The sequence below is a fragment of the Heterocephalus glaber genome, unplaced genomic scaffold, assembly GCF_053883595.1.
Source record: "Heterocephalus glaber isolate CG9 unplaced genomic scaffold, H.glaber_assembly_v1.0 deba00001673, whole genome shotgun sequence".
Lineage (NCBI taxonomy): Eukaryota > Metazoa > Chordata > Mammalia > Rodentia > Bathyergidae > Heterocephalus > Heterocephalus glaber.
Genome location: NW_028258410.1, coordinates 25,121,880 through 25,149,459, shown reverse-complemented (window position 1 = coordinate 25,149,459; position 27,580 = coordinate 25,121,880). Strand labels below are relative to the sequence as shown.

Genomic DNA, 27,580 nt, shown 5'->3' with positions numbered 1-27,580 from the left:
GCTGTGGTCTTTTTTCCCCATATTTCTCTATTCTTGATTACCTTATTTTGATTCATTGCTTGGTCAATTGCTCTTTGAATGATTCATTAGCAGCAAAGCATATGGGAGTCTCTGGATAATGAGAGTCTTTGTGATGTATTTGCACAACAACAACATCTTGTCTAATAAGGAATTTGTGGGTTACAACACTTCTTTCTCAAGAGTCCTCCAGACTTACCTGCATTGTCTGCTGCCATATTTAATATGGAGGAATCTGATAGGGACCAACCACGGATTTATTAAGATGAGAAAGCTCTTCTGCTCCTATGATCTTTTCACCCAATTCTTTCAAGCAAAACTCAACCCTAAAGACAGTAGTTTCAGGCAATGTTTAGTTTTGTTTTTTTTATCTTGCAAGAAAAATACAATGCAGTGTGCCAAAGATCTGACTGTTTTTCTTCTTTTTGTGCCTGTGTAGCCAATTGCATCCCCAAGATACATTGCATAAACAGTAACCCAATTTCATTCCTGTTTTTGTCATTACTGGGAATCTTAATATTAAAACAAGAGTATATGTGATGTGAGATAGGAGACATATATAATTAAATAGCCTTATTCATTTTAGAAGCAGTAGTAGAAACTACTTTTAAGAGCAGGCAGCTTCAGAGTGTCTGATTTTTTGTTTCTTGATGGCAAAACACTGTCTTGAAAAAGGAATCTATCATGATGTTTGGGGAGAAAAACATTCTAGAGATGTCCTGTGTCATTTGCTGTTCTCCACAGAGCCAATCATATTTAGATTCAGGAGATTGCTTTTAAGATAAATTTGTCTTGAGTTCAGTAGACTTGATCCATTGCTTAGTTTTATGAGTATCCAGGAGGACATGTGGTAGAGGGTGAATGGAGAGCAGGTTCCTTTTCCCAGTATGGAAATCCAACCACATCTTCTGGCATAGGCCAAGAGCAAAGAAAGCCTTGTCTTATCAGAATTGTGCTGAAGCAATTATCAGGCTAGTGGGGGATGCAAAGATTCAGAACAAGATGGCCCCCCAGATGCTTCTATCCATCTTTATATCTTCTTACTCAATACATCACAGTGTTTCATACAGAGGTCGGACCAGATGGACAGGTGGAAGGCAGTCTGGCAGCTCTTCTTTGTAGCTTTACACTGTCTGTAAGGAGTATTACTTGAACCAGTAAAAAAATGCACAATTAAAATATCAAAGTGGAATTTAAGTGGGCATGTGGACCTTCTAAATGTTGATCTGCTCCTCAATGCAGGTTTTCTCTCAGGCAGTGACTACCACTGACAAACTAAACTCTATCTGGACAACCCAGAATCTCCCAGGCTGTTCCTCATACACTTCATCAAATCTTGTTTTTGTCTCAGCCTTTATTTTTTGGTGAACTTCTCATTGCACAGCATGGCACATACCAGAGTTCTTTACATTTCTATAAGCTCTTGGAGGGCACATATTAACCTTAATATGAACCATGGCACTAAGCAGATGGCAGGGTTCATTACATGTTTGTTGAGTGAAATATAGGAACCTGGAATATGTCCACAAAAGCATCCTGGATACCAAATATTAATCTGTGTTATAAGAAGGACTAAAGATATTTTGCTTGTAGAAAAGAAGACCAGATGAGTGAGATTTTAGAGAGAGGAAATAGATGGTAGAAAAAATCTTATGTGATGAAAAAAATAGCAACCAAGAAAATGATTGCATTGGTTCTACAGGTCATTAAAAGTTCAGACCAAGAGCAATTAAGTAGAGGCTGCAATAAGACAAGATATTTAGGTAAATACATTACAAAGCTTTCTCAGAGCCACAGCCCTGACACCCCTACCCCCAAAGATCAGCAAAATGAGTTCTCTCAAACTGTAGGTACTCAGAATAAGCAGGAACACCAGCTCATTGTGACGCTGTACTTCACTGAAGCATTGCTGCGTGTGGGTGTGTTAGGGAGGAGATGCTGGATGACCTTTAAGATCCTTTCCAGCCCTGTGAGTGTGTGATGTGTGTGTGACACTTCTGCTTGAACAAAAACAAATTTGACACCAGAAAGTTACCTGTTCTTTTCCTTTTTAAGAAAAGTTGTTTTTGTATATGACTAATGGTCATATCAACTAATATATGTGAGTGCGACTATAGAGAGCACATTTGATAGCAGTTACTACGATGAAAAAGAGAAATTAAGACACAGGCCTTGTGTTTCATTCAAGTGCAGCATCTTCTCCATACTCTAATACAAAAGACTCAGGGCATCTGTATAGTAATTGTCTTAGGCCTTGTGGGATATACAGCATCTGTTGCCACTGCTCAACTCCACTGTTAAGTGTTGAAGCAGCCATTGATAATATGCAAATAGGCATAGCTTAAAAAACAAATGAAAACTGTCTCCCAGGCCCCCACAAAGCATCAGGCTAGATTAGGCCCATGGGCCTTAGTTTGTTGATCTCTAAAGCTTTGTTCCTTTCTCATTTGAGAATAAAAACTTCATACAAGGTAAAGGAATGGTCTCTTTGTGGCCATACTTACTCCATTTGCTTTACTGAGTGCCTGGAAGTAGATGCTGTAGCTTTTCAGTGGGGAGAGAGGGGGGTTCCAGTAGCCATTGTATGTTTTGTTGTCACCCACTGTAAATGGTTGGGTGACAGGCAGATTGGCGGGCTTCAATTCAGCAGCAAAGTAGTGTAGAGAATCCAGGCTGGAGGCATTCCTATAGCTCACAGGTACTGAGAAGCACTCAATGATGTCAGCTGCTCTTCGTGAATTCTGAAGTCGCTCCTCCTTGACAACCAGCTGATACACACTAGACAGGAAAGAGAAGAGATAGATGAGAAAGTCTTTGGAGAGATCAGCTCATTACCTTTCATGGTGTCAACACAACTTTCCCAACCTGGAAACATCACAATCACTGCTGTCTACAACTAGCTCCCTTTCCTCATAGCTTCAGATTTTCAAACTCACTGCTTTGTAGAAATCTCTGCTTTCAGAGGTCACAAAGTCAGCTCATACTGGACATGTCCAAAACTCAACTCAGTCTCAGCTCCTACAAACCTGCTGGACCTCCTTCTACATGTCTTTCCATTGTGAAGGGCAGGACCATGTGTAAGGTGGACAGACCCTGAATGTAGGGCTCACCCCCAGTTCCTACCTTCTTAGTCCTTCCTCTTCATTTCTTTTTTTGGGGGGTAGGTGGGCACTAGGGATTGAACTCAGGACCTTGTGCTTGCAAGGCAGGTGGTGGCACCACTGAGCTAAATCCCTGGCCCCCTTCCTCTTCATTCCTCATTAACAACCCCTGGGTACTTGCCCTCATCAGTGATGCTCTGCCTCCATTCTCCTTCTATTGCTCATGTCTGATTTGGGCACTTTCCTGCCTCTCACTTAGACTCAACTCGTCTCTTTGTCTCTAATTTATTGGGTCAGTTAATCAGTTCAACCATTGATCTTCCTATTTGTATAACATTGCCCCATAGGCTCTCAGTTGTCCAAATTATTTAATCACACCCTTCATCATGGCATGTGAAGCCCTTTAGTTTGGCAACCAGCCTTTCTTTCTGAAGAGCTTCTCCTGATGCCCTCTTCATTCCAGCTGCTTCAGATGCCATGCAATTGTACAAATATCTTTTGGACCCCACCTCCAAAGATATCTAGCTGTCGCTTCCTCTACCTGCAATACCTTCAAGTCCTGCTCGCCTCAACCTGTGGAAGCCTGTTCCCGAAGCCTGAGTCTTTTTTCTACCTCCCATATAAATCCTGTCCATATCTTCTCAGTTTGGATGAGAAAGATCTCTCTCTTCCTTTCTCTCTCTGTCAAACACACACACACAGAGACACATACACACACACACATGCATACTTTGTTCCTCTATAACTCATTAACCACTTTCTGGTTGGTTCTGCAGTAAATGAGATGGGATTATTGTCTCACTGACTAGACTGTCTCCTTTTAGAAAGTTGGGATCATGGCTTAGTTGTCTCTGAATCACCCCCAAACACACACACACATACACACACACAAACACACACACACAGTGCCCAACAGGATGCTTGATATCAAGCAAGTGATCAATGAATGTGCAATGAAATGAATCAAACCTAAAAGCATGCATGAAACTGAACCTGACTGGAAACAGAAGCTTCAGACAAGGAAAACAGTGATTCCCTAGAGCTCTTATCTAGTGATCTCCTTTCAATTCAGAAGTATGCAAAAAATTACTAGTTTTGCAAAGATGACTGAGCTTTTATTGAATATCAACTTTATGCTGAATGTGTAGATTCTCTTTGTAAAAGTTATTATAAAGTTTGTGAATTGGGTAACATTTCCCAACTCTTTGAATGCCCATAGTGTGTATTTATCTTGAATAAATGCTATTCCTTTAGAAGACCTTTATTGTACAGATCCCTGGAACCAATTATCTGAGATGAAAGATGAATTGCCCAAAGAGTGTCTCAAATGAGACTTACATAAATTAGTGAGGTGGTTGCAACAGAGGACCCAAACCAAACATTTAAAGATGGCACAGAGAAAGAATTAGCGTATTGTTCATGAAAAAAAAAATGTATGCTTCCATCCCTTGATCAGATTATCCGTCCAAAAATATGTACCACCAAAAATAAAAAGACATCCAACTTGGGTAAACACAGAAGCACAGGATGAGTTCATTAAGGAAAATAAAAGCTAAGGCCAGGGATTTAGCTCAGTGGTTTCACAGTCTGCTGTGCAAGCGCAAGGACCAGAGTTTGATCCCCAGTACCAAAAAAAAAAAAGCTACAGCTCCCTCTGAAAAATAGGTAACGTCCTTGATATGGCAACTGTTCCCTGAATTCCCTTGAGCATGGGGATGCTTAATCATACACATGGGAAAGGAGTGTGATTGTGGGCATATGACACACTTGGATGAGTGTGAAATATGTGTGGGGGTGAACAACAGATCAACCAGCCTGCCTGTTGTTCTAGAGACCTTGACAGACCAGAGCTCACATGAGTGAGATGGAAGTGAATGTGGCCAAGCTTTCAGAGGCCACACACCACGTCTGAGTGTGTGCAATGTCCCAGTGAGGACGTGCAGCACCTGGTGTCTCACTCCAAGTAAGGGTGACATCCAGATGGAATGTGACTCAGCTGAGTGTCTGGGCTCCTGAATAAGTGTTATGACATTTGATTGTGTGTAGGTGAGTGATATCACTCTATGTTCATAAAACCAGCTGAGGCAATTACATTTTTAAATTAAATTATGATTTCAATTCTCATTCCTTCTTCAGCTCTGGGGTCCTTTTCAAATGAACAATCATAGTGTTTATCAGGACAGCTAGGGTCAGAGCAGTCACTGAAAAGCAGCACAAAGGCCTAAAAATCCAAACTTAAAAGTCATGTGTTGGGACTGGAGGGGCACTTGTGGCAGAGTCTTCAGGCCCTGTACTGATTTTTATGTAGCAACAATCTCAAGCAAAATTTGCATCTCCAACAGTGCTAAGGATAGCTCTACTAACTGAGGGTCCATTACTCATGCGACTCTAGTCTTTGAAGAAAAGGGCAAGAGTCAATAAAAAGTAGAAGAGTGACTTCATGAAGCAGCCAATCTCCTACTGAGGCTAGCAATGGAATCCAAAAATACTGTGCATTGGATGTGGGGGCATAAAATCAATCCAGCCCTCATATATTCCTGACCAATAGTCTCATCTTCAACGTTAAGGGATGGAAAGAGTCGTAGGCTTCTGTTTCTCACAACGCTTTGACTATACCTTGCCATCACTTTGGTTTATTACGTCTCCAGGACAAAACCTCTGTCTTGGTTTTTCATAGAGCCTGCTCATTCTAGCTTCTGTCATCCTTGCTCTCTAAACCAAAGCCCTGAAGTCTTGTGAGAGTCCTAAGAGCTAAATGATTCCCTTAGAATCACTTTCTATTACCCCTGCCTTTCCTATGATGGGAAGGATCAAGAAGAGCCCAAGGCAGGACTCATGTACTGGCTGATACAGACACAAGATTCTAGTTGTGGACAGCTGACAAGATGGGTTCTACTGGGTTCTGAACATCTGAACATTTGAATGCTTGCTACCAAGGCACAGCATTTTTATAGAGGTTAACTTGTAACCTTACCACCTACTCCTCTTACCAACCTGAATTTTAATTTCTCTTTGTTCATTCAACCAAACTCGATTCCAGATTAGAGATGATGATCCTAAACTTGACAGGTTAAGTGATGTAGGAGTATAAAACTGCAGCAAAAGCAGAATATCAGACATTTCCTTCATAGTTTAAGTATTTTCTTCCTCCTCCACTCTTTTCATACAAACTAATACAATATCTGGAGAGCCATCTGAGGATGTTTCTCCTTTTCTTTTTTGCTTTTTTAAACTTGGTGGCCTAAACTCCTTAGCTCTATCTCAACCAGTCTCATGAAGCTACAAAGATTAAAAAGGAATATTTTGGAGGTTAAACCATATAGTCAACATATGTTTCACATATGATCAGGATTATTGTGCCAAAGTGTACTCAGCAACTCCCCGAGGCTCCCTGCATCTGCAGCTTGTCCATTTGGAGCCTAATCTGCAATTACAGCCAGAAAGACATAAACCATTTTGTCAGATAAATCTGTTACCAAGGCATACAGCCCCTCTCAAAGACCAGGGAACTATGATTAAAAAGGAAGAGAGAAGAAACAACACATGTTAGTTGTATAAGTTTCCTTCCCTTGAAGTATACATGTTAGGAAGCCATGGGGGAAAAAACCAAGAAGCTGGTTATTGTTTTTGTTTCCTATAGTAACTGTATTCTTATTTTCATCGTCTTGAAAGTACATTTATCTAAGAGTATGTTCTTCTCAGCTTGTTAGTAGTAGTAAAATTATATCTAAACAAGAATAATCCCCCCAAAATCGTATCTCCAGCTCAGGAGAAGTTGTTGCAGTAACAATTCAGGATCGCTTGTAGAGAGAAAGGATTTTTTTCAGTAGGAAATTCCTGATAGCCTAAGAGAAGAATACCTTACAACGCTCACCTCTCAACACATAATATTTACTCATATATTTTCCCCCATGTCACATTCTCTCTTTCTCTCTATGAGAACATATTCTTTATGAGAATATGACCATTTCTTTTGTATAACTTACCCTAAGCACCTACTCTTTCAGGGCTCTGAAAACTATACTGTATCCCCACTCCACCTTGTTCATTATAAGGTGGCTACTCAAAGGTCGAGGAGAATTTGTATTTTCAGTTTCAGTGTCTCTTGGCATCTGAGGCAAGAACATCTCATGCTGTTCCAAGATCCCAAACCCCCAGCATCCAGAAAGCAGTTGCCTCAGAAACCATTAAGATTAGAACCTATAGAGTTCCTCTGAAGGTTTTGGAAAACTTTGTCCCTTTTTAAATTTTTATTTTTATTAGTCCATGTTTGCAGTACTTAATGATTATAGTCCTCACGGGGAGTTGGTACACATACAGAACACATCTTAATTCTTTCTTTTCCACCCCATTTCCCCTTCCTTATCTCATCCTCCCTCCATTTTGCTTCCCTACTTTTAGAAGCTAATAGTTTCGATCAGTGATGGCAAACAGTTCAGAGCTTTCAATGTACTATGGCATGCATGCCATAGGTTTGCCATCGCTTGTTTAGATGGTGACTGCAAATAATGCTTTAGATGTGACTCATGCTTCTCTGACCAGATTGGACTGAGGTTAGAGATAGCAGAGTCATCCTCACATTTTTAACAATTCCTCTGACACCTCTTCTGGGGAAGATGCCTCTAGCCAGTGATTGTATCCACTGGGAATGTTGAATTCAGGTGATAGATAGGGAGTGGATTTTAGTTCTCAGGCAAAGATTGTCCAACTCCAGGTTCTCCCCAAAACAGGCATGTCTTAGTTCATTTTATTCCAGCAATAGACCTTGAGTCCAGGTTTCACTACCTGAGATGTATTAAGGAAATAGTCAAAAGAGGCAGAAGGAAAAAGGGGAGGGAGCAAAGCAAGGGTGTGATATCAGGTGAAATCTCTGTCTCAGACTGATCTTATGGGGAGCTCTGGAGCCTCAATTGTACCCCAGAGTCAGTCTTAACTCATGCTTTCAAATTCCCAGTAGCAATTAGCTGTTGATTATGGATTGCCCCAGAGGGATGTAATCTCACAGGTACTCTCACCTCTGTGAGCGAGTTAGACAAGGTGGCCCAGTAGCCTAATGGCAGTCTTCCAAACGAAGTTTCTCCGTGCATCAAAGCATGGAGCAGTAGGGAAATGGGCATCCGGCTGGAAAGGGAAATTAACAGAATCTGTGTGGGTGCCCACAGTGGCCCCTACAGGGCATTTCTGAGAAATGACCACATGGGGCTTGAGTAAGATGACACCTCTCTTTTGGCAAGGTATTTTTTAACCTTTGCTTCCAGCCCCATGCAGCTGAGACAAATGGTAACTTTTCATTAATCATCACGGCATTGCTACTACAGATTTTTAAAGTGAGGACAGGGAAGAGTTATCATGGAATCTTAAGAGGGTTATACAAGCTTAGCTGTTCCCAACTGTGGCTGCACATTATGATCACCAGGAGTCTTCTAAACATGTTTTTTCCTTGGCCCTGTAGCAACTGAGTTAGAATTTGTAAGGATGAGACCAGAGCATCAGTAGGTTTTTTCAAAGCTCTCAAGATGGTTTCAATATATAGTTATGAAGCCACAAACCTAGGTGATTCTGGCATTTACATCATTACATTCAACAGGTACCTCTTCTACCACCATTCTCGCTTCCTTAAAAATCGTTGATTTGGATTATTCCAAATTAACCAGAACATTATAATTACTAGGCATTACCTATCACATCTTAAGTTAGCATGTGTCATATCTCCTTTTTTTTCTATAGCTTTTACCACAACTGAAACATCTTCTTTGGTGATTTGTTTATTGGCTTACTGCCTGTGCCCCCATAGCCTGTGAATTTCATGAGGTCCCAAATCTTTCTGTTTAGTTCATTGGTTTTAATACCATGATAAACACATAAATCTTGTTCACTGAGTATTCATTAAAGAACTAAATTTACAAAATGGATTTTAAGGGCACACATCAAATCTTAGGGCATATCTTCATACCTTTCTATTTGTTATTTATTTGTCCACAATGCCTTTTTCACCCAGATCAAATGGCACCTTTCTGAGGAGCCTCTCTTGACTTGCAAACCAGAGCAGGTTTCTCCTTTCTCTTAGTCTATATGGCATTCATAGCTCTCACTGTTATGTACTACAGTGATGGCAGATTGTTCATTTAACACCTCCTAGGCACTATGTTAAGCTCATTTCAACTATTATTTCATTTGACCCTCACAAAATCTTTGAAATATTTTCTCCATTTGATAAAATAAGAGAATGGAAACATAGGAAAGCTCAAAATCTTTCCCAGAGCCACTGTTTTTGGAGTACTGGAGCTAGGACTCGAGCCCAGTCAGGCTGGCTCCTCCACCATCAGTCTTAACCACATATGGCTATCGCACTAAGGAGTCAAAGCATTGTCTTTATTTTATTACATTGAATTTTGTGCTTTTTTAAAAAAATTATTTTTTTGCCAGGGAAAATACAATAATATTTTATAAAATTTGGAAACTGGAGAAAAGGTAAAAATGAGCTTCCTTTTTTTATTCATTAAGTTTACTGGTACATTTTAGGTATACATTACAATCGCATTCATCATTGGGAATTTGTAGCTGTACATGATATATCTTGGTTCTTCTTTTTTCCTCATTCCTTTTCCCTCCCTTCCACCCCTCCACCCCTCCCTATTTACAAAAACTTTTGTTTCCATTTTTTTCTTCTTTTCTCATATTATTTTCCCTTCTTTCCTTTTCTCTTCCCTCACCCATACTTCTCCTTCCCCTTTGTACCTTTTCTTCCTATTTCACATTATCTGTTATAGCTTTTTGATCGTCATTTACACTTTCAGTTTCTCACATCACAGAAACTATTCAGTATTTACACATGCATGTGGTCTTATTTATTTCACTTAAGAGTATGGCCTCAATGTGCATTCACTTAGCTATAAACGTCTCTAGTTTCTCATTCTTTATGGCTGAGTAGTACTCCATTTAATAAAAAAAACCCCACATCTTCTTTATCTAGTCACCAGTTGATGGGCAATTGGGATGTTTCCAAGATTTAGCTATTACGTACTGTGCTGCTATGAACATGGGTGCACATATATCACTGTGGTATGATGCTTTTAATTCTCTGGGGAAGATCCCCAGCAGGGGAATAGCTGGGTCAAATGGGACCTCTAGTCCTAGTTTTTCAAGGAATCTCCATACTGATTTCCACAGCGGATGCACCAGTCTACACTCCCACCAGTAGTGGAGAAGGGTTCCTTTTTCTCCAAACAAGCTTCCTTTTATCCAATTATTACAATGCACTAATTAATGAAGTGTTGATGAATCTTTTAGCATTCTTTTATTCTATTAAATGATCTCTGATTTAATATTAAAAAGCAATATTGGAAAGCCTTTCTTTCATAGATGTTCGTATTACAGCCAGCTTGGTTAGTTTGTACATACCCTGGTCCCCATTATTCACAGTTTTGCTTTCCATTGTTTCAGTTACCTGTGGCAAATTGTACTCAAAATATAAAAGGGAGAAACTTCTCCAAATAAACAATTTTTAAGTTTTAAATTGTGCAGCGTTCTGAATGGTATGATGAAACCTACACTGACCCACTCTTTCCCACCTGGGACATGAATCATCCCTTCATCTGCTGTATCCAAACTATCTACACAATCTGCCAGTCAGGCACTCACCAACTATTCCAGTTATCGGATCAACTATCATGGTATTACCTTGCTTGTGTTCAAGTAGCCCTTATTGTACTTAGTAAAGGCCTTAACACACAAGAGTAGTGATGTTAACAACTTGGGTATGACAAAGAGAATCTGTAAAGTGCTCCTTTTAAGTAAAAAAGTGAAAGTACAATATTTTGCAAGAGAAAGACACACCATCTACATAGCTTTACGACAACAGCATATTGCTATAATTGTAATACTTTATTAATAGTTATTATTGTCCATCTCCTATTGTGTCTGCTTTAAACGTTAACCTTTATTTTAGGTATGCATGAATAGGAAAAGATGGTATATAAAGTGTTTGGTGCAATTTTCAGTTTCAGGCTTTCACTGGGGGTTTTGGAACATGTCCTCCACAATAACGGGGGTGCTGTATAATTTTATTCACAGTTATATATAAAAGGTACCCAATATCACATACCTTTAATAAGTCCAGTTGGCCTGATGACTGAGTAAGCTTTTAAATTAAGAAACTTCATTTTGGTACTGTTGAGAATAGCCAAAAGAATAAGGTCTTAGCCCAAACACACAGACTCAGGATTACATGTACACTAATACCTAGTTTTCCAAAGGTTACTTGAGCTTGTTTTTGTTTTCTGTTTGTTTGTTTGTTTGTTTTTCCAGTATGGAAGTTGAACATAGGGTCTTTGCACTAAGCTAAATTCCCAGCCCTTTAAAAAATTTAAATGTATGAAGCCAGATGGGCTGTTTTATCTTATGGGGAGGGAGGATTTTAATTATTAATTCATCTTGTTTATTTGTTACAGATCTATTAAAATTTTCTTTTTTTTTCATGAGTTAGTCTTGGTAAGTTACCCATTTCATCTACATAGTCTATGTTATTGGCATAAAACCCTTTGTTGTGTTTTCATTTCTAGAGTTCCAATAGTGTTATCTCCTCTTTCATTCCCGATTTTGGTAATTTATGTCATCCCTCTCTTTTGGTCAGTGTAGATACAGAGCTGTTGAATTGCTGATCTTTTCAAACATTTAACTTCTGTTTTACTGACTTTTTACTCTGTTTCAGTTTCTGTTTGTACTGATTTCCACTCTAATTTTTACTCTATTCTTTCTGCTTGTTTTGAGGTTTAGTTTGCTCTTATTTTCTACTTTTAAAGGGAGAAACCTAGGTTTTTAATTTGAGAACTTTCTTATTTTTTCCTATCAATGTTTAAACCTGTATTTTTTTCTCCAATTAATAGTGACATTTTTGAAGTCTAATATTTCAGAAGAAATATTTCAAATTTTCACAAATTTATCTGCAAAATAGCAGGGGAGTGAATTTATCCTAACTCATTTTATGAGCCTTTGATACAACAACCAGAGAAATAATTCCTAATAAAACGGCAGCACTATCATTCATGATGTAGACCCCAAAATATTTAACCAAATATCAGCAAACTGAATGTAGTGACATACAAAAAGATTATACATCATAACTGAGATTTGCCTTGCAAATACAAGTTGGCTTAATGTACAAAAATTAATAAATACAATATAGCACATTAATGGAATAAAGAACAGAAATCACATAATCATCTCAATATATGCAGAATATACAGAAAAACATTTGATGAAATACAATACATACCTATGATATAAAGTACTGGAAAAGAAAGAAAAGAAAAGAAAAAAGTAACTTTTTCAATTCGATAAAGGCCATCTACAAAACATGTAAAGGCAACATTCTCAGGGCTAAAGGACTGAATATTTTCCCTCTAAAATCAGAATCAACACAAAAATGCCTGGTCAATACTGTATTTAAAAATCTAGCCAGTAAATAAGGCTAGAATCTACTTATTAAGTAATAGCACCCGAGTTGGAAATGAAGAAGTAAAACTTGTTCTTTGTACATATGCTCCTGTATAGATTTTACACATACACACACACACACTCACACACGCACGCACACACTCACTGCATCAACTAGAATTAATAGTTTCAAACAAAATCACCGAATGCAATATCAATATATAAAATTAAGTTACATTTTTTATAACTAGAAGACTATTGTGAAAATAAAATTAAGCACACAATTCAACTTACAATAGCATCAAAAAGAATACTTATAAATAAATTTAACAAAATAAATGAAATATTTGCACACTGAAGAGTCATAAATTGAAGTATATATAAAAAATGGAAAGCCATCCTATGTTTGTGGATTGGAATTGTCAGCATTGCTAAGATGACAATTCTCTCCAAATTTATCTAAAGATTCAGTCCAAGCCTCATTAAAATCATAGAAATTTTTCCTAAAATTGATAAGCTGAGCCAAAAAATGTATATAGAAATACAAATAAAAGTGATAATGGACAAAATCATTTTATAAAGACAAAATTGTAGAACTTACATCTTTAGATTTTATAAATTATGAAAATCAATAGTTATATGTTAGAAGGCCAGACACATAAATTAATGAAAGAAAATTGAGATTCCCTGATATAAACTATATTTATGATAAACTGACTCCTGACAAATTTGCCAAAACAAATCAATAATAACAGGATCGTCTCTTAAGAAATGGAGCTGGGCCAGTTGAATATCCACATGCAAGTATCTCAATTTAAATTTATACTATACATTATGGCCTCACTGTGCATCATTTTCCTACAAATGACTCAAATTTATCTTTCCTTATGGCAGAATAGTACTCCATTATGTAGAGTGCCAAATTTTCTTTATCCATTCATCTGTTGATGGACATATAAGCTGCTTCCAAGATTTAGCTATCGTGAGTTGTGCTGACATAAACTAATCACACACATGCTTAAACATCTTAGGAATTTAAGGGGAGGGGAAGGGCGTGAAAAAGAATTGAATGTGTTATGTACATGTACAAACTCCCCACAATGAATGTTATCATTATGTACTACAAACATGGGCTAATAAAAATTTTTAAAAATGACAAAAAATAAACTTATACTATACAAAAGAGCTAACAGAAAATGGATTATAGTTTTAAATGCAAAAGCTAATACTATAAAACTTCTAGGAAAAAAATCTTCATGGCCTTGGATTGGGAAAAATTCATATAGATACAAGACCAAAAGCATGAACTATTAATGAGAAAAAGATAAATCAATGTCATTAGATGTTTAAAATTGGGCTTCAAAAATTACTACACAGATTAAAATATAAGTGCTGACAGTTTGTAATAGCTAAAGATTGGAAACAGCCCAAGTGCCCATCAACTGGAAACTGGATAAAGAAGATGTGTTTTTTTTATAAAATGGAGTACTAGTCAGTCATAAAGAATGAGAACTAGAGACATTTATATCTAAATGGATGCATATTGAGGCCATACTCTTAAGTGAAATAAATAGGACACACATGTGTAAATACCAAATAGTTTTTCTGGCGTGAGAAACTGAAAGTGTAAAGAAGGATTAAAATGATTAAAATGAATAATTGATAATTTGAAATAGGAAGAAAAGGTCCAAAGGAGTAGGGGAAGTTGGAGGGGAAGGGGAAAGGGAAGAAGGGAAAGGAAAAATTATGAGAAAAGGAAAAAATGGAAATAAAGTGTTTGTAAATAGGGAAGGGTGGAGGGGTGAAGGGAGGGCTAGGAATGGGGAAAAAATAAGAACCAAGATGCATTATGTAAAGGTACAAGCATCCAATGATAAATATAAACATATTGTATACCAATAAAAGAATTTAAGCAAAAAAAAAATATAAGTGCTGAAAGAAAATATTTCCAAATCATGTGTATGGCAAGACTGATATTCAACTCATACAGTGACCCATTACAATTCAACAATAAGCAGGTCAACAACTCAATTAAGAAAGGCCAAAATATTTGACTAGCCACTCCATCAAAGATGAAATACAAATGGCTAGTAAGATAATGAAAAGATGATCAACATTTAATGATCATTAGGGAAATGTAAAGTAAAATAATAATAAGAGCTCCAAGCGCAGTGGCGCAGGCCTATAATCACAGCACTCTGGGAAGCTGAGGCAAGAGAATCTCAAGATCAAGCTCAGTCTGCTCAAATTAGCAACGTAGTGAAAGAGAACCTATTTCAAAATAAAAATTTTTAAAAGCAAGAAAGTTCTTGGAATGTACCTCAGTGCAAAGTCTCTGGGTCCAGTCCCCAGTAGAGCATAACCCCACGAAGTCACAGTTCAGAATTTGTGGCCTCAGTAGTTCAAAGGTTCAGTCCTCAGCAACGTTTTCTCTACAACCTATGTAATAATTGTTCGTGGAAACCCCCACAATTTTGCAGAAACCGCAAATATTCTTAGTAATTATTTTTTTGGCGGGAAATTTGCAAGTAGCCAATCCGAGAGCAATATTCAGTTCTCCTTGCTGCTGATTGGCTGCTGCTTGTAACTCATCTCCAGCAGATGCACCAACATTCTTGCATCATAACAGGTTGCTGTACCACGTATAGCTATCTGGAGTATTCTTGGTTTTGTTTCTTTAAAAAAGCCCTAAGATCCCTAAGATGCCACCAAAATGCCCTGCACCTTCTAAAAAGCTTTATTAATACAGTATTTTATTAAATTAAATTACATAACTCTGGGAGACATAGCATATTTAGGATGTAAACCATAAAAATAGGTATTTTAAAAAATTAACTTTATTGGTACATTTTAGGTATACATCCCTGTTTACAAAAGCTTTGTTCCATTTTTCCTTCCTTTCTTATATTTTTTTCCTTTCCCTTCTTTCCTTTCCTCCACAACCCCCCCCCTCCCCCCTTCACTTTCCACTTTGGACTTTTTCTTCCTTCTTCACATTATTTATTATACATTTTGGTCCTCATTTACACTTTCAGTTTCTCACACCAGAAAGACAATTTGGCATTTACACATGTGTGTCCTATTTAATTTACTTAAGAGTATGGCCTTGATATGTATCCATTTAGCTATAAATGTCTTTAGTTTATCATTCTTTATGACTGAGCATTACTTCATTTTATAAAAAACCCACATCTTCTTTAACCAGTCACCAGTTGACAGATATTTGAGTTGTTTCCAAGATTTAGCTATTACAAACTGTTCTGCTATAAACATGGGTGTACATATATCACTGTGGTATGATGCTTTTAATTCTTTTGGGAAGACACCCAGCAGGAGAATAGCTGGGTCAGATGGAACTTCTAATCATAGGTTTTTTTGGCATCTGAAATGAACAGACATTTCTGAGACAAAGAAGGAGAAACAGCAAATAAACATATGAAAAATGTTCAACATCACTGGTTATTCAAGAGATGCAAATGAAAACAACACTGAGATTCCACCTCACTCCAGAAAGAATGGCTGCTATCAAGAAATCAACCAATAACAAATGCTGGCTGGCGGGGCTGTGGGGAAAGAGGAATCCGTCTCCACTGTTGGTGGGAGTGTAGACTGGTGCAGCCCCGGTGGAAATCAGTATGGAGATTCCTTAAAAATAGGTATTCATAGGCATTTTTCTGACCATATCCGAAATTCATGGTTTTTTCACAATTTGTGGGTGCTTTAGGAACATAACCCCTCCATATCTCAGGGGTCCACTGTAGTGTAATCAATCAATCAATTAACCAATCAGACAATGAAAGATCATTGCAAAAACCCACTACAATGGCTATAAGTCAGAAAAGACAATGGCATGAGTCAGCAAGAATGGAAAAATTGTTACCAACACACTTTACTGTTGGGAAGGTAACAAAATAACTTTGGGAAATAGTCTGGCAGCTCTTTCAAAAGGTAAACATGGGCCGGGGATTTAGCTCAGTGGTTTTGTTGCCTGCTGCGCAGCAAAAGGACCCGAGTTCAATCCCCAGTACCAAAAAAAAAAAGGTAAACATAAAGCTACCACTCATCCAGCCATTCCATTCTTAGTTACTCAAGATGAATGAAGACATTCATTAACACAAGGAAGTACACAACTATTCATAATAACATTATTCATAAAAGCCAAAATATGAAAACAATCTAAACATCCATCCACTAGCTGATAGAAAACAATACTTTCTATAGTGTATCTATACAATGGAATAATTTTTCAGCAATAAAAAACAAAGTACTGCTAAGTAAGAGAAGCTAGACTCAGAAGACTACATATTCTGCTATTTCTTTTATGAGAAATGTCAAGAAAAGGCACATTTAGATGGACTGAAATCAGATTAGTGATTGCCTAGGAATGGAAGTAGGGATAGGAATCAAGTGTATATGGATACAGGAGAGTTTATGGTATAACAGAAAAGTTCCACAATGGGATTAGGGTGATGGTTGTACAACTCTGAAAATTTACTGAAAAAAAACTATACACTTAGAATGGGTAAATTTTATGGTATAAATTATACCTTAATAAAGCGGTAGGAAAAACGAGAGAAATGGACTAAGTACTCTCTTATTTTTCTGGTACCAGGGATCAAACTGAGGACCTTGTGTTTGCAAGGCAGGTGCATTACCACTGAGCTAAATCCCCAGCCCGAGGACTAAATAATCTTGAATGTTCTTTTTCTCTTCAAAAGTCTATGCTTTAGTTTTCATCTATGCACAAATTTTAATACAAAAATGCTATGATAAACTGTCAGTGTCATTGGATACGATGGGCCAAGAAACAAGTGTGAGTTTTGTGATCCCCAAAAGAATCTAGCTTTGCACTTCCATTCCCCACCTTAAAGGTCAATCCAACTATAGAGCTAAAATTTACAATGATATGTCTTAGTTAGCCAACCTTTATTTCAAAGCTCCAGAAATGGTGGTTCTTGCTCACTGTTTCCCTAGTCGAAATAGCTCTCAGAGGACATTAGGAAATGGGGGAGGTATATGTGCCTGTGTGGGAATCTTTGCTTGGTCTCTGACCAGCTATGTGACTTATCACCCCATTTGTCTGTCTTTTATACACTTACTAATTTATTCACCAGATGTTTATTGAGTGACTGTCACATAGCACGTACAAATTTGAGTGTAACCTAGCTGGGACTTAGAACCAAGTACTGGGAGATCTAAGTACTAGGAGCATAGAACCAAGATGGTGGCTATGGATGTTAACTATCCACCACAATCCAGTGATGTGACAGTGGAAAGAAGAACTCTGCCAAAGAAGTGTTCTGAGGAGAGGGGAGTACAGTGGGAGAACTGGGAGACAATGTGTCTGGAAAGTGTTTCTAAGAAGTACTCTAGACGACTGGACGTGAGTCATTCACAATTGCCCCCTGCACCCATTATTGCAGTGCCACTGAATTAATCAACAGAGTTTTCTGGTGTTCCATTTGGCTTTTTGTCATGTGATTGAGTTGCACTTGATAAATTTAATGAAAGTGGATTTTGTACAGAAATTTAGAGGAAGAAAAATACGTTGCATAAAGGACCCATGATAATTCATCTGAAGAATTCAAGTAAATTTTCCTTATTTTCAGATTATGGCATGAGTTTCATATCCTCTTCTCTAATACAGTATTTAGAAATATAACAAGCTTTTACTGAATGTGCATTATGGATAAGGTATATTTTTCAATCAAAATGCAGATGGCCTGGCCATTGCCCTTATGTGTTTTCCTTCAACCACGGCTCTTCTCTCATTCATAGTACTGCATCTAGTCCATAAGCAGCTCCTATGGCTCCAAGCTTGATATGTCTAGACTCTTCCCCTTCGCATCATCTCCAAAGCTACAACTATCTGACTTCACTTTTTAAATTCTTGACCAGTTACACTGGCCTCTGCTGTCCCTAGACAACATTCGCATCTCAGGCCTTTGCATTCACTATGCCCTGTGCCTGGAATCCTACTACCTTGGATATATGCAACCCTCAGAAGACTTGTTCCTTCCCCTCCACCGGGAAAGTCTTACCTGCCCGCTATGTTTAAAATGACACCCCAAACCCACAATATTTCCTATTTCAATCCTCGACTTAACCTGTCTCCATATCATTTAGCGTAACTAAGAGGTTAATTTCCTTTAAGAAAGCACTATAAGCACCACAAATCTCAGCCTTTCTTTACAAAAAAAGCAACTGGATAAACACAGGATAGATGACCTTGATTTGGTGACATTTTCCAAAGCAGCACTGAACCACAAAGCGAAGAGGAGATTTTAGTTCTGGCTCTATCACTCACTCTCTGCCTGACACCCTGAGCAAGTCACTTTATCTGCATCTAAAATGGGCTAATTCTGGCCAATAGAATAAGACAGAAGCAGAAGAGATATACATCTCAGAAAGGAAAGCAATTCATCATCATTTCTAGATAATATGTTTGTGACCTAATATATTGAAGAGAATCAACTGACTTTCTAAAATTAATTTTAAAAATCCAGTAAAGTGGTTTGATATAAGAGAGAGATAAACAGTACACCATGAGAAGCAAGCTAGAAAATGTAATGAAAAAATTCTTTTAGAATAGAGCCCTTTAAAAATAGCTAAGGATAACACAAATAAGAAATGTATAAGACTGACATTAAGGGGAAAAACCCTTTACTGAATAATATAAAGGAAAACCTTCAGCCCTTGGCCCAGGGCTTGGTAGAGTGGATGTTAAATAATTGTGCTGAACCATACATAAATAAATGGACAGAAATTTGAAGTCCTGAATCAAAACATCACATACTGTAAAAGATGTCAATTCTTATGAAATCAACACATTATTTTCTTTGGGGAAAAGCAAATTGTATAAAATATGGACCAGTTAGGTGATATTTGGAAGTCCTAAGGATGTGGATGACCTTATTTGACAATTGCCATAATATTTGTTTTTCTTTAAAAGCAGAAATATAGTTAATAACAGTTTTCTCGACAAAGGAACAAGGGTGCAAACCCAGTACTGGGTAAAGTATTGAAGTATACATGTATGTAAAGCATTTTGTGAAGTTATAATAATTAAAACAATTGATACTGGAATTTGAATTAAATAAAAATTAAGTAGAAGTGTGTGTGTGAGAGAGAATTTTATGAATAGAAATAGTAACAGCACAAATCAATGGAAAAAAAGAGTAAATTTTATCAGTAAAGAAAATAGGAGAAATTCTGTAACTATGAGACTGAAACCTCAAATTTAAGATCTTACCATGTAAGATAATCTACACTATACTTAAATAACTGAGAATTTATTAATTTATTGAAAATTTTCAGGATCCCCACCCCAACCAAATACAACAATTAAACCTGGGATGGATCTTGGATTGAATTTTCAAAGGCCTTAAAGGACAAATAATTGGAAAAATTGGTGAAATATGAATATGAAATATACATTAGATGCTATTACTGTATCAATGCAAAATGTCCTGAGTGAAATGATTGTACTGTGGCAATGCATGAGATTGACATTTCCTTTAGTTGATACCAACTAAAGGTTTTCAAGTAGCATGCCTGCTACCACTGACTCTCAAATATTTCAGTGAGTATTTGAGAAAAGAAATGGCACAGTGCTTGCAATTGGTAAAACTGAGGGTGGGATATATGGCTGTTTACTGTACTATTCTTGGAACATCCTCTAGATTTGAAATCAAGGAAAATAATCTTGAGTGGAGAAAATCTTTTTAAGCAAAACAATAGAACAACTCACAAAAGAAAGAAAAAAAGATAGCTATGTCTCTATAAGTGAAGTGTCTGAAACAAGAATAATAAATGAAATAACAAATTATAAAAGCTCTACCCAGAATATATGACTGAGAAGGAAATAATATTTTAATATTGAAAAGACTGTAGTAGGTATGGGGGATAAAAATGACAAGGGACACACATAGTATCAATATATTGCCTGAATAAATGAAGATATAGACTATATTTTCCCAATATAATGAGATGAACTAAAAATTAAAAAATAAAAATTCTGAACAAGTAAAAGCCTCCAACTGGAAAATAAGAACTTTTCACAGTAATTCTCATATGCAACAGGAGATCAAAACCACAATTTCATACTCTTTAGGATAGGAACAATGATGTTTAATGCTTACGGGATAAGACTAAACCTGTTTTGGCATCTGAAAAGGCTTTGTTATTAAACAAAAAAGAATGACAAAATTAATTAAGCATTCTATGAAAAGAAAATTAGAATAAACAATACTTGAGCCAGATGGCTTTTCCAATGAGTTCTTTCAATCTTTCAGGAACTAATAATTCCCACATTATATAAACAATTATATAAAACAGAAAAAGAAGGAAAACATGCAAGTTGTTGCAAATTATTCCTCTAGTACACTATTAACTTGGCTCATCATACATAGATCATTTATTCCAGGTATAAAATAAAGATTTATTAATAGAAATTCTTGGAAAATATCATATAAGTCCAAGTAAAAAATCAATACTATCATATGAGTAGATGCCAAAAAAGCATTTGATAAAATTAAAGACCCATATCTAATTATAAAAGAGCAACAAAGATAAACTGCAGAATAGAAATAGTCTCCTTATTATGTTTTTAAAATATTTATTTCAAATCTACAACTAACATGACATAAAAGGACAATCTGTTGGAGTCCTAGTCATTGACACTGGGAGTTAGAAATAAAGGGGAACTATCATTTCACATTATTGCCGAGAAAGCTGTACCTAGTGCATTGAAACATAAAACCAAAAGAAGAGCTACTGCAACTGAAATAACAGGACACAAAAATCTCATTATTCATAGATGATGTAATTACTAGATGGTAAACCAAGATAATAAAATTTAATGAAAGAAACTCACAAGAGGTTTCAGCAAATGATATGGATAAAACACACACCCAGTGTGTGCACGCACACACACACACACACATACACACAAAGTTTCCCTAAATACAAGCAAAAAACAATTAGAAAACATAATAGGAAAAGAAGAACAGAAGATACTACAAGCTTATTATTAGTAAGAAACAATTTTAACAAGATTACTTTGGGTGGAAACTGCATGCTGGAATCAATGTCGTTTTCCTGAGAAAAAGTAAAGACTCAAATATCCTTTTCCAGTATAAATATTCTCATGTTAATATAATCATTTTAGATTAAGCAATAGTTTTAATACAGTTTAAGCTAGTTCTGTTGGGGATTATTGAGGGAACATGATAAAATGATTTTTAAAACATAGAGAAATATAAATAGGTGAAAATAGCTAAGAATATTTTGAGCAAGAATCGTTGGGAGGACTAGATATTAAAATATGTTGTGAAGCTATGATTAAAATGGGTGATACAGACACTATGATTAACAGAGGGGCAGAGCTCATAGAACACTGGGCAAACCAAAATTCATGTGGGACATACACACATCTATACGCACATGTACCCATACCCTCACATGCATACACACACACACACACACACACACACAAACAGATATGAGGTATGATAAAAAATACAGTTAATGTTCAAACTAAAAATGTTTACCACAGCAAAAGATATCTTGCCATTTATCCTCAAAACACTCTTTCTTGCTTGGACACACTTATCCCACTGTTCTTGTTTCTTTCTGAAGCATTTCTGGAGGTCTCCTTTCGTGAGTATCTTTTAATGTATGGTTGTGGATGCCTCAATGTCCTGAATTGCTTTAAATTATTTTTCATGGTTATTTTGACTTTGGGCCAGAAGTCACATGGTTAGAGATCCAGTGAATAAGCTCCATAATATTTTTATAAGCCTGCTTTTCCATTGGATGGCACTTGGCAGCAGCATTCACTGTCTTTTTATCACACCTTATAAAGACACTCAAAAAAGAGATATCAAGAACCGCTTCAGAAAGTGAAAAGAATAAGTATGTCAGAAGTGAAGGGGAGTATTTTGAGTGGAGTCAATGGCAATGTATTTTTGCTATAATACATTTAACATAAGTATTCACTATTATCTTCTGATCATATCCCATATACATACTCACCAACATATATATACACACACATAAACATACACCCATCCATGTACATCCACAATCACACACACATACACAGAAGCAATATCACAGATCAGTAGGACCAGAATTGTTCACTAAATGGTATGGAGAAAATATGCCAACTAGTATATTTGGAGAAATAAAAGAATAAATACTCAATAAACATCATTAAAATGGTAACAACCATGATAAGAGCAAAAGCAAGATGTAACACGGAGGATCAAAATGATGTAAAATCTAATGTTTTAATTTGGTAAAGAAATCCAAATGTTAATTTTAATTAATTTATTATTTCTGTATAAGCATTTTTATTTTTGTGATAAACTGAATTAAACTTAATTTAAAATAAAATAAGAAAAATTATATTGCATGAACTACCTCGGTATTAAGACAAGGATCAAAGATATTTAAGAACATGAAAATACTTTAAAATGACATTTAAATGTAAAACATTACAAATAACTGTGGTATCATATTTATGATTAATGGATGGATTTCCCCACTTCAGCGTCATGGTGTAATTTTTGCCTAATATACTTCCACCTTCTGATTAATATTAACTATTGAATATTTACTTAAAATATCCCATCCCTATCAGATTCCAGACAGGTTATTTTCTGAGTCTATGTTGGAAAGCAACAATTCAATCAATTAAAAATCCAGTAATGCACAAAGGAAACTTGACTCAGTTTCCCATCACTACTGATCGACAGCTCTATCAGCTAATGTCAAAAGTTCATTTACACAAAAACCTAAAGTTTATGTAGACTTAACTATGAAAGAGTGTTAAATGCAAACAGTGCTGATTGAGAACAGCTAGGAGAAGCAGAATGCTGCAGACCCAGCTACCAGGAGGTGCATGGGGCCGTAGTATTATAGTCTATCTTCATCCATCTTATTCACTGGATCTGTAGCCATGTGACTTCTGGCTCTTCCCCAAAGTCAAAACGACCATGAAAGGTAATCATTTTAAATCAATTCAGGAGATCCAGGCATCCACAGCTGTGCAATAAAAGACGCTCATGAAAGAAGATGCATTCCAACCCAAGAGTGTGCTGGAAATGCAGAATCTCAGTTCTACTGAATCCGAATCTGTTTTGTAAAAGATCTCAGGTTAATTCATTTGCATATTAAATTGTGAAAAGCAGCAAAGGGAAATAGAGCACTTTAAGAGATTGCAAAGTTTCCTTTCTGCTTTTTGTTTTGTTTTTTGATAAACATTCTGAAGCCTTTGTTTTCTGTACTGTAGTGGAGAACCAGGCTGTTTTGCTCACCCCAGGCCTCCCAACACTGCCTTCTTACTCCGACATCCTGGGAAGCAACCTTTTCACCCTCCTGCCAAGTTCTCAGTTGAAATGTCATTGTTGTTTTCTACAGTCACCTTAGGTAGTGAGAGGAGCAAAGCAAAAAAATGAAGTTGAACATGATGAGCTTCAGTAAGGATTCAGGCTCCAGACTTCACTATTAAAACCTACAGTGATGATTTTGCAGAGGAAGCTGCTGTGGCAACTGTTTTTAAAAGAGTAATCAATAGGGTGCCTGGGATGTCTTCACTTGCAACAAAGAAAGTTTGGGAAAGAAAAGTGTCAGGTGAATCCCCTCTGACTAGTTTTTTTTTTTTTGTAGGACCATCTGAAGTCAATTATCCTCAAAACCCCCTTCTAAGCTCTAAAAAGGCAAATGGAATGATCACTAATTAAGCAGTAAATTAATCATAATAGCTGGCATAGAAGTGCCAGATAGGGCAAATAAATGAATGAGAAGAATTATAACATCAATTAAAACATTTTTCATATGAGAAATGTAACCCACCAGCAGTGTTCTTTGTAGAAATGCAACAAGCTGAAAATCACTTATGTGTAGGAGACTGTGGGTGCCAGGTCACCATCTGACAGCAGAAATACTTGTGAATTCTAGAGTTCCATTATGTATCTCTGCATGTGTGCATAGGAAACATGAACTTGGAACAAAATTAACAAGATATCAAATCCTAGAGACTTCCTGTGGAAGTCTTGTCCTGAATCCAGCCCAGCAGTTCTCCGAGTGTGGTCAATGACCCTCGTGAAATCCTTGAGACTCATTCATTGATTTTGCAACATGTGAGAATTATGAAATGAAGTCATTCTTGCCACACTCCACTCAAATGGGGTAGAGGGGTTAGAAGAGGAAAAACTCCCACAAAACCTTATGTCACAGACCCTACTCCAGATCTCTTAAACCTAATCCAATGAAACAGCCTTCTGTAACTTTTAAGACTAATTTCACTTAGCAACTGATGGCAAAACAGCGAGGTGTGGCCTAAGACCAGTAACTCAGTAACTGCAGCTATTAACTAACCAGAGCTCCCCGTGTTCATTCCATGCCACAAGTGAGCGTTTGTCTTTTTCTAGTAAAACCTTAACCTTTGCTTTCTTCCTCTTGCACACCAGGGGCCACCTGTTTTCATGCCCTGTGATGTACAGGTATGTCCTGGATAGCAATTCTATTGTTGTTCCCAAACAAATGTTCCTTGATTATAGATTTGTCTCTGTATTTTTGCCTGACATTGACAAATATTGAAACAATTTTAGTAATAAAATTTTCTTTGTGTTTCTTCATTGTGTTGATATTCACACTGAGGGCAACAGCAGTGGTTGGTAAGACTGCTGATGTCACTGCATGGAGCAAAGTAGTGATGCCCAACTACACTTGTCCTTGTGTTTCTCATCACCAAGTTCTTGCTATACAAATATATCAAAAAAAAATCGTGTGACTTAAGTCCTCGATGAAACAATAAAAAGTTAACTTTATTAAATCTCAACACTTGAGCATATGTCTTTTTAATATTCATGGGAAAGAATGGATAGTATGCATAAATCATATCTCCAGTTTACTGAAGTACCATGGTTTCTTAAGTAAAAATATTTCCCTGACAGGGTTGCATGTGAAACCAGCCACATTTTTTAAGAGCCAAAGTTTTTGAGACAAGGTGTTGGTATGTTGCCAAGGGCTCAAGTGACCCTTTCAAGGCACCATTTGTATTTCCTTCTGAGTGACTAACAAATTATGGTCATTCATATTGGATATTTGGTAAACATTTTATCTCAAGTAAATGAAGTCTACTTTAAGGAAAACTGAAAGCATTTGTTGTCAAAGACATAATTGAGCTTTCATGTGAAAATCAGAATTTGAAAAACTTGCATCTGCCACTAGGAACTTGAAAGATTGGTGGTGATAGCAAATATGAAAATTTCACATATAATGATGAAATGTATCAACATTTAGATTTTTATAACTGAAAACTCCTAAAATGACTAAAGTTTAATGTTATCAAATCATGGAAGGATAAAAGATCCATTCACAGTGCAAGATAGACTGATATATATTTGAGTGCAACAGAATAGAAAAACTCTAAAAATACAGTTCTTGCAATAAAAATACAGTTTCATTGCAGCTCAATTTTAGGAAATATCACTCTAAATTTTGGTGTAATAGCAAAGAATATCTAAAGTTATTTTCAATAGCTATTAAAATACTGCCCTTTTTTCCCAATTACATATCTGTGTCATGTTGGTTTTTCTTTATATATTTCAACCAAAGCAATTCATGGTTACAGTTGAAATGCAGAAATAGATGTAAGAAACTGATTATCTTCTATTAAGCCAAACATCAAAAAGTTTTGCAAAACAAGAAACTGTACACTTTATTATTTTAAAAATAGAAATATATTATTGATATTAATATGTAATTGGCTTCATATTATTTTTAAAATGAATTTAAATATTTTAAAATGGAGCTTTAATTCTGATACAGTAAATATTGATTGACAAAATCCACATGAACAACAGCTCTTTGGAACCTTCACTATTTCTTGAGTATAAAGGGGTCTTCAATTTAAGAAGAATGAGAATCACTGATCTACATTTTTAAAAAGACTACCAAGATATCCATAGCTCAGGATTTTTCAGTCTTGGTCTTATTGGCATTTTGGACTGAATAATTCAGGCTTGGGGGATGCTGTTCTATGCGTGATGAGATGCCTACTAGCATCCCTAACCTGTACTCACTAACCAGATGCAAGTTATACTGCTTATAATAACAAAGTATCTCCAGATATTGCTAGGGTAATGTGCTTGTGAACCATTGCCATAGGTAAATGGGAAAAGACTGTAAAAACACAAGTTATTAAAAACAGAAAATGTTAAATGTATAAAAATACATGAAAAAATAATTCTATCTAGCCAATAGGCCAAGAAATACAAATCAAAATGACAATATGTTCCCATTTAAATGCATTAAATTAGCAAAACTAACCATAAATTACAGTATGGCATTTCAGTGAAGTTGTGGTTGAACTGGCAGGATCATATTATTACAGTAGCATTGTTAATTGATTCATCAAATTGGGGAAAATAATTTGGCCATGCATGGATTTCAAGACTCATAAACCTTTTTATGACCTAGGAGTAAAAAAGAACATATGCTCTGAAATTAACACTAAATTTGAATTTTGGCTTTGAACCTTACTAGTTGTGTGGCCTTCCTTAATTTATTTAAATGATATCGTTCATAAAACTAAAGACAATAATGTCTCCATCAGTTATTGTGAGAACTGAGTTAGATAGTAATGTAAATGAACTCCTAATTAAAAGTGGAAGATTTAATGCCTTAATACTCTGTTTACCTCTTGTTTCTGAGATCTCACTAAAATGACAGTGAAAGATGAGGAAGCACATAAATCATAAGAAAAAAGAGAACAGGAGAGGGATGACCAGTAGATGAGAGTTTTCAATAAAATTCTACAAGACTAAAGATGGCCAGAGCAGAAGTAGCTGATGTGAAGGATAAAGAAAGTCAAATTGCAAAGGGACGTAAGAATGGAGTTGATCTGCTTCACAGATTCCAGAGGTACACGAATTTTGGAGCAGTCAGGTTTGGAGAGTCTGGAAGTGAAATGTGCAGCTGAAAAGATGCGTGTTGACGAAAAGTCTGTACATGAA

The 27,580-nt window shown here is 36.4% G+C and overlaps 1 protein-coding gene across 18 annotated transcripts in view; it reads right to left on the bottom strand.

Moving 5' to 3' along the window:
- Ptprt (protein tyrosine phosphatase receptor type T) overlaps positions 1–27,580 on the bottom strand; it is a 1,083,111-nt gene that overhangs the window by 225,806 nt on the left and 829,725 nt on the right. For all 18 annotated transcript variants that reach the window (XM_087197882.1, XM_087197888.1, XM_087197890.1 and 15 more), the window contains exon 12: positions 2,523–2,796. In XM_087197882.1, the coding sequence (XP_087054008.1) occupies positions 2,523–2,796 (274 nt within the window). The remainder of the gene's footprint in view (positions 1–2,522; positions 2,797–27,580) is intronic.